This window comes from Guillardia theta (assembly GCF_000315625.1).
Source record: "Guillardia theta CCMP2712 unplaced genomic scaffold GUITHscaffold_9, whole genome shotgun sequence".
NCBI lineage: Eukaryota > Cryptophyceae > Pyrenomonadales > Geminigeraceae > Guillardia > Guillardia theta.
This window is the reverse complement of record NW_005434665.1, coordinates 483,024-490,881: the sequence shown is the minus strand read 5'-3', so window position 1 is coordinate 490,881 and position 7,858 is coordinate 483,024. Positions and strand designations below refer to the sequence as shown.

Sequence of the window (7,858 nt, the reverse complement as noted above, 5' to 3'; positions counted from 1 at the left end):
TGGCCTACTTCGACCTTCCCTCCCCCATTTCCCCCGTCTCCCCCCACCCCGTCTCCTCCTCCCTCCTCCCTCCTCCCTCCTCCCTCCTCCCTCCTCCCTCCTCCCTCCTCCCTCCTCCTCCTCTCCCCCTGATCATCCAACCTGGTGCTGAGCTTGCAGGCTGTTCCTCTGCTGTAACTGTGCGTGCTCTTTCACCAGAATGATTTCAGCCCTCATTGCCTGTCAGTCAAACTCCTCCTCAGGCATCAGAACTCCTTCCTCTTCCTCCTCACCTCCTTCTCCTCCTCCGCACACGCCAGCTGCTCCCTCGCAGCCTTGCTCGAGCTCTGCTGCCTCTCCAGCCTCTTGTTCACCTCCTCCAGCTCCTCCTCCAGCACAAGGATCCTCCCATCCTTCTGCTGCAGCTCCAGTCGCAGCATCTTCACCATCGTGTCCTCCTCGAGCTGCGCAAGTCGATCTGCCTGTTTCCATGCCATCGAGCTCATCGCCTCCATCCTCCCCCGCTCAGCCTCCAGCTGCGCTCGCACGAGCGTCTTCTCTCTCTCCAGCTCTCCTTCAGCTCGCATGTGAGCGGCGAGCTCGTCGTGCACGCGAGCAGCCTGAGCTTCGAGCCGGTTGACCTCGGCCTGCATCGGGATAAGGGGAGGAAGCACTGGAGAGCATGCGAGAGCAGGAGGAATCAGCATCAGGAGGGGAGGGGGATAGAAGAAGATATAGAGAGGAGGGGGACAGGAGCAGAGGAGCAGAGGAGCAGAGGAGCAGAGGAGGGAGGAGCAGAGCAGCAGAGCAGCAGAGGAGGGAGCAGAGGAGGGAGCAGAGGAGCAGAGGAGGAGGCAAGGAGGGAGCAGCAGAGGAGGGAGGAGAGGATGCAATGAAGGAGCACAAGTCTCTTACATCCAACTTTCTTATCCTCTCCTGCGCCACCTCGTGCCTGGCTTCGCTCCTGCTCAGCGACCTGCGCGCGTCCTCCAAGTTTGTCTCGAGCTTCGCGATCACAAGCTCCATCCTCTCCATGTGCCGCTGCTGACTCCTCAAGCCCTCCTGCGCCTCCTCGCTCCCCGCTGCCAGCGATCGGATCTGCTCCTCCTCCTGTTCCACCCTCCTCTTCAGGAAGGTCGACTGCGACCGGAGGCCCTCGATCAGGACCTCGTAGTCACTCTCCATCCTCTTCCTCTCGTGCAGCTCCTCCAGGAACTTCTTCTGCATCAGGTTTTCCCTCTCCTCCGCCGCATTCTTCTCGTACACCTCCGCCTTGAGCTCCGAGCTCAACCTCGTCACCTTCTCCCTCATCTCCGATGCCTCCGCCCTCCACTTGCCCAGCTCGTCTGCCTGTTCCTTGCTCGACCTCTTCAAGTTCTTCACCTCGAAGTCCAGCGACTGTAGCTTCTCCTCCGCCTCCACCCTGCTCACCTTCTCCTGCTCCAGCCGCCGCTGCAGCTCAATCATGCTCTGCTGCATCGCTCGCTTCTCGAGCTCAAGGCCAGCAGCGGAGGCTCTCAGCCCCTCAAGCTCCTCCCTCAGCCCCCAGTACCCGGCGTTCCCTCTTTCAAGGCAAACCTCCTTGCTGTTTGAGTTCCTCTGGTAACGGATTTGCACGCTGCTGCCGCTAGCGCCACGGATGCATCTCCTGACCTCCTCGTCGTCCAGCCCGACCTGCAGTCAAACTCGTCAGCCTCCATCGGTCGACAACCAGCGGGGGAGGCACCAGGGAGACGCCGTTGACGTGTGTGATGACGTCTCCCTCCTTCAGCGACCCGTCGATCTCGGCTGAGCCATGCTTGATGAGCTGATTGACGATTACCTTGGACCCTTTCCCCGCCGGGTCCTCGACCCGCATGAAGGTTATTCCGATCCCAAACGCCTGCTTGTCTTCGCTCTTGAGCATCTGCCTTGAGCGTGAGAGCCATGGCATCTGGTCTCCCTTGCTGCTCCTGCTTCCTCCTCCCCTTCCCCTACCTCCACCTCCGCCACTTCGCCAAGATCCAACGCTCACAGGCGTGATGAATCACCAGCAACATCCATCTCTTGTTCTTACTGGTCTCCTTTATTTTCTCTCTCAATCTCGTCATTTCGCTCTCAACTTTCCCCTCCTCTTCTCAGTCCTGCTCTGACGCTCTTGGTACGGTCACTCAACTCCTCGTTCTTTCTGCCAACATATCTCTTCTCCTTCTTCTCACCCTCCTCCTCCTCCTCCTCCTTCACCTGTCGATCATGATCGAAATCGGCTATCGCCCCCGCCATGGTACTTGACAAGCCTCAAAGTGTGTAACTGCTCACGGTTAGCATGTAACTGTCGTCGCAATCAAGCCTTCACTCTAACTTTAAAACTTTACTGAAAGTCAAGTTCCGTAGTACTACTGAGCTGGACCGCGCGGCGCCGCGCGGCGCCGGGGCCCAGCCCGGGCCCCGGGCTGCGGGCTGGTTCTGTTGCAGCGGAGCCCAGTGCCGTTGCCAGTGCTACGATGATTCGCCAGAGTCATCTTTATGCTCGTTGAATCCCTTCTATATACTCTTAACGACTCATGTTGTAAGTACTAAATTCACTTCCTCTTCCCCTTTCCGAGGCCTTCATCCTCTCTTGCTATCTCGAAGCTCTCGCTCGCTTCTTCGATCTGGTGTGCATGGCAGCGGCTGCTTCTTCATCCGCAAGCCCTTCAGCGCCGGGGAGGAACCACTTATGTCGCTTCGCTTCCTGTAGTCCAAGAATCAGCCCGCCGCTGACCGGGGACATGACACGTCACCTTGATGGTCGGTCGGTCCTCCGGGTTTCGCTTGAGGAGGCATGTGATCAAGTCCTTCACTTCCCTGCTGCGGTTTTCCCATTCCTGCTCGCTGTGTGAGGGAGCAGGGCAGGGCAGGGCAGGGCAGGGCAGGGCAGGGCAGGGCAGGGCAGGGCAGGGCAGGGCAGGGCAGAGGCGGCTCACTTCTCCTGGGAACGCTCTGTCGATATCTTCATGGCTCTGATCTTCATCTGCTTCCGAGCAGGAGAGAGTCCCGACACCTGTCGCTTCTGCCAGCATGTGAGCTTGGAAAATTGGTTCCCCACCACACTCCTTCCTCCTCCTCCCTCACCAATGTCATCGACATTCCAGCCGCTAAGCACTTGATACAAGGTGATCCCCAGCGACCACAAGTCGACCTTGAAGTCATACGGCTTGCCTGTCACACCGAGGTCAGAGGAGGAGGAAGGGATCGAAAGACTGTCTCCTCACCGTCCTTCTCGCAGATCTCGGGCGCCATGAAGCCATGTGTTCCTATCTGACGAGTCGAGCTCCGTCTGCAGCCCTCGTCATCCACAACAACGCGGCTGCCCGCCTCAGGTTCTCACCCACTCGGAATTAACTTGGATTCTCCGAAGTCACAGAGCTGCGAGTCAGCCATCAGAAGCTCGAAAGAGGGAGGGCGCGGCCAAGAACCTTGGCTGTCGCTTCGGGCGTCATTTCAGTGAGGAGGATGTTCTCAGCCTTGATGTCGCGATGGACGATCTGAGAGCGGGGCCATCATGGAATGGAATCAGCGGCAAGAGGATTCCGAGGATGACTCACTTTCTTGTCATGGAGGTAGTCTAAGGCGTCAAGGACTTGGCTGATCCATTTCTTGGCCTGCGGGAGAAGTTCAACAGAGCCAAAGGACGAGAAGGAAACGAGGACCAGGTCTTCCTCGATGCCGTTTTTCACGGACTTGGAGGTGCTCATCACTTTCAGCAAGTACTTGAAGAGATCGCCTGCAAGCTGTGGGAGAGTCTGAGCCTCATGCTTCATCGAGATGATGAGGCGAGAAAACATCACTTGCTCCATGATGAGGCAGACGGACGAACGGGCGACGCAGACATCTTCCAACTTGACAATCTGACACATTCAAGTATGATCTACTGGGGAAGACAGAACAATGAGACAAGTCCTGTACATTCGGATGCTTAATCGACATGAGCAGGTCAATCTCCTTCTTGTGTTTTGCTTCAGAGTTCTTGGATCTCCTCGGCAGCCCCACGAACTTCTTGCAAACAAAGATCTGCTGATCTGATTTCCGTTTGACTCGGCGCACCTTCACTTCCCATCACATGTCAGCCCGTCTGTTTCCCCCCTTTATACCTCTATCCCAGAGCCCCGGTTTATGTCGATCGACCCCAGACTAAAGTATTTGTCCCTCAACCCTACAAAGTGCTTCTCAGAGGGCGGCAACAACAATTCCTGATCCCTCACCAGCATATTCGGCCTGCGACGAAGGTAGCTCCTCAGCTTGCTGACTAGACACATTCTCAACCGTGCGGAGGCTAGCAGACTCTTGAATCTCGTCCAGCCTGTAAGAAACAAAAGACTTGCGGACAAATAAACCGACTCGATCATTGCATCAAAGGCAACAACACCTGACTTCTCTTATCGATGAACAGGATAGGGTCTCGGGTCTTGAGGGCAACGTGAATGACGTCGAGGTGCTGGAGGATGCAGAAACTCTCCACGACCTTGTCGTTGACATAGGTGGGGTTGGTGCGAGAGAGGTGCTCGAGCTTGACCTCGTACTCCCTGTCATCGTCCATGCCGCCGAAAACGCCATCTTCCCTGCTCTTGGGGGTGAAGGTGATCTTGCAGTGGAGGCTGCTGACTTGGGGCATGGTCAAGGCAAGGTCGGAGGATTCAGCCCGCCCGATGGAGTAGGTCATCTTGTCGATGGCATGAAATGCTGGGTCTTTCATCCGGAGAAAGAAGCGCTTCCCTGGACATGCCTCGTTGTCTCCATACCAAGCCCACCAGTCCACCAAGACGCCATCTTGTTGCCTCCGTGGAGGTTTGCCAACAGAGATACAGTCGCCCACCTGCATTGGCGTGAAAACCTTGCAGGACTTACGAACAAGAGAGGACCTTGAGCTTCACGTGGTTGCCCCTTCCAATCTTATCGTCGTTGACATACGTTCCGTTGGTACTCAAGTCATGCAAAGTCACTTCGAGCTGTTTTCATCAACGTAGGATCAAACACAATCGACCATCCCATCAAAGAAACAACCTGGTCATTATTTGTCTGAGTAACAAGTCGAGCATGGATTTTTGACATGAAGCTGTTATGCGACACCACCTAATGTTGGGCTTAGTGCAAGCATTTCAAGCCAACAAGAGTAGGGTTACTTGACAACTTTCGCATCGTCCAAAAAGCACATTTTTGCTTTGATCGAGTATCACCGGTGGCATCATACAAAATTGTAAGACCAACCTTTCATCCAAAGGGAGATCCGAATACTTTTGTTGATTCAACGATTTCAGAATCAACATCTCCTAGATAAAGCAATGACAAATAAAAGATTTTCGTTTATCAGAAATCAGCAATAGGCAGTGAGATATGGTCCACAAACAGATGCAAATTTCATCGTGACATGAATTAAAAGTTCAATGGCTGCTATTGTTGGCCATCGATTGCTCCACACTGATCGTCTCATCTCTCTCGTCTCTCTGTCTCTCTGTCTGCATGTGCTCCTTGTCTCGTCTTCCTGCTCCTCCCGCCCAAGGCTCATGCTCAGCATACCCAGTTTGTAGGCGACTAGCTGGGGACGATGCCTAGGAGAATAAACCCCGCCTCAGAACTGATCAATGACCAACAGAAAGGGCAGAAGATAGACAATATTAAATCAAGAAGGGACTGGACCCTGACACTGTCGCACAGGCCATACAGAGAGAGGAGAAAAGACCGTCAGTGAGAACCAACCCTCATCCTGCCGACTGCTGACCCCCAACTTGAGGACCAGAGGGCCATGGGGGTCAGTCCGAGCAACCCCCCCGACACCGCACTGATGACCGCAGCTTGCCTGTCATTCAAGCCTTTGAACGAATGGACCTGAGTCTCTGTGTGGGCCGCAGTCCCATGGCACAGATTCTTTAGAGTCAGATCTTCCGGCCGCGCACAGAAGACCGGCCGCAGCCGGACTTTTGTTCGGACTCAGAAGCTGCGATCGGACAATAATTGAGTCGGACGGCACCCGCACAGACTGTGACCGTCTCAAGCGGCTGACAACAATGAACTGTGAACGACACCGACCGTACGGTGGTCAATGCGACACCTTTATGAGCAAGTACATCTCCACGCTTCTTTCAATTTGAACCCAAACTTTAACAATTTCACTTGCTAAACTCCCTTGGTTCTCCGAGAAGACATTGGAAATGAATGATTTGCTAGACAAGCACTGCGGTGAGTGCCCGTCCGAACAAGGCATCTTTTGTGCAAGGAACCATACACCGTTGTTCTTGTGAGTATTTTTCGGTCGGTCAAATACGTGCCAGCAACGGCAGTTGAAAGAATGACAGTATCAAGCAAAGGCATTTGAGAGACTGACAAGTATCACTATTTGGTGTCACAATCTGAAGTTTGGAGGGATCTGAAGGAGCGTAATTGAGATCTCGACTCCTCGATGCTCGGATGAGCAAGGCACCTCTTGGCATGAATGAACTCATCCAGACTTAGCCGAGCTGGCTGCGAGTCCCTTGCTGGGTGTTCCGACTGCACTGGAAGCTTCACTGGATGCCCAAGCGGATAATTTACTCGTAGAGGGACTTGGTGTAGGTGGCGGTGGCAGCGACGTAGGCATCGCGGGCAGCCTTGTAGGGGCCAGTGGCGAGCTTGAGCTGGTTGGCGGCCTTGAGGTAGGCGTTGCGGGTCTCGCGGTAGGTACCGGCGTAGTCCTCGAGGTCAAAGAGCTTGCAGATCATCTGGATGCATCAGTCAGAACGATACAAAGACATCATATATCATTCATCTTCACAAGGAGGGAGGGGAAGCGCGAGACAAAGGGGAGGAAGAAGCTATCAAGATCCATGGCAGCTGCTCTCACCGTCTCTGGTGTGCTGCGGAGTGGTCCCCTGGCCCTTTACATACCCTCTGCCACTACCCCACCCACTTGCTTGAAAAAAAAGACACCGTGGGATGATGATTCTCATACACAGCACTACCTTCACTTTTATCAATATCCTCTCCAATGTAATAACCCAACCCTTCCTTCTGAGCTACTGTCTTAGCCTTCCAGCCTACCCCACCCCTCCCATTAGTCGAAGAGACGTGCCTCTTCAACCTCCCTCCTTTCGACCAAGAGGCATGTACGACCCCTCGACAGAAAGCCACAGGGTAGGGTACAGGTTTCACACGGAAATACAGGGGTCCTTATCCCTTTCAATGATGTAAAAATAGTGGGTAGGGTGGACAATCAAACAATGAACAACCGGTGATTGCTGGGGGTACCTTCAAACCTGGTACCGTCCAAGTGTGTTCTGTACCCCCTCATGGAACCCGTTTCCCACCTACCCTATTCTTGTCCACGTGGCTGATCACTTCGAGTCCGCCTCAACGGAGGACTTCACCGTTACTGTAACGGTGCTACGGTTGGATACGTAACGACAAAGTTTCAAACCCACATCCCATCTCTGTCCCGGTTGCTTTTTGGCCCCTCATCCCACAACAGCGCTGTCCGCTCCTCGGCATGGTAAGCAGCAGGCAACTGCAGCGAGTGGCGAACGTAGCGCGCATAGCGAGCGTAGCGAACGGAGGCTTCATGGGAGGCATGAAGAGCGCCATGGAACATGAGCCCATTGCTGTCTACAGTATTGTCTTGGGCGTTGTCGGTAAGTCTTTCTGATGCAGATATGTGGTTGGAGGGGACGCAAAATTTGATACCTTTCTTGTCCTGACAAAGGTTTTTAGGCTTGGGGATTGCCTATGTTGCTCCTCAAATTTGGCCTCTTGAGCGCCAGATTAGGGAACAACAATATGTGATGAGAGGCAACGCCTCAAATCGTGTCACAGACTACTGATTCCAAACAGAAATTGTGCTGTTGAGTTTGGGTTGGTACCAGTAAATTCCAATAGCAAACTGCATTCCATA

At 54.2% G+C, this 7,858-nt stretch overlaps 3 protein-coding genes across 3 annotated transcripts; 1 reads left to right on the top strand and 2 right to left on the bottom strand.

The window, feature by feature from the left end:
• Positions 1-2,581: 2,581 nt before the first annotated feature.
• On the bottom strand, positions 2,582-4,819 carry GUITHDRAFT_133907 (hypothetical protein; the record flags this gene model as incomplete). Its single annotated transcript, XM_005839113.1, has 13 exons — positions 2,582-2,692; positions 2,742-2,825; positions 2,925-3,010; positions 3,073-3,159; positions 3,213-3,277; positions 3,329-3,366; positions 3,417-3,485; positions 3,546-3,602; positions 3,651-3,848; positions 3,907-4,044; positions 4,092-4,153; positions 4,203-4,317; positions 4,367-4,819. The coding sequence occupies 13 exons, from the start codon at positions 4,817-4,819 to the stop codon at positions 2,582-2,584; spliced, it is 1,563 nt and encodes a 520-aa protein (XP_005839170.1).
• A 1,702-nt stretch (positions 4,820-6,521) lies between these two features.
• Positions 6,522-6,799, bottom strand: GUITHDRAFT_102091 (hypothetical protein; the record flags this gene model as incomplete). The annotated part of the gene is made up of 2 exons (XM_005839112.1): positions 6,522-6,692; positions 6,746-6,799. 2 exons carry the CDS (start codon positions 6,797-6,799, stop codon positions 6,522-6,524), a joined length of 225 nt encoding a protein of 74 aa, XP_005839169.1.
• Positions 6,800-7,436: 637 nt separating this feature from the next.
• Positions 7,437-7,842, top strand: GUITHDRAFT_150714 (hypothetical protein). Its single transcript, XM_005839111.1, has 2 exons — positions 7,437-7,598; positions 7,678-7,842. Exons 1-2 carry the CDS (start codon positions 7,457-7,459, stop codon positions 7,785-7,787), a joined length of 252 nt encoding a protein of 83 aa, XP_005839168.1. The 5' UTR covers positions 7,437-7,456; the 3' UTR covers positions 7,788-7,842.
• Positions 7,843-7,858: the final 16 nt, after the last annotated feature.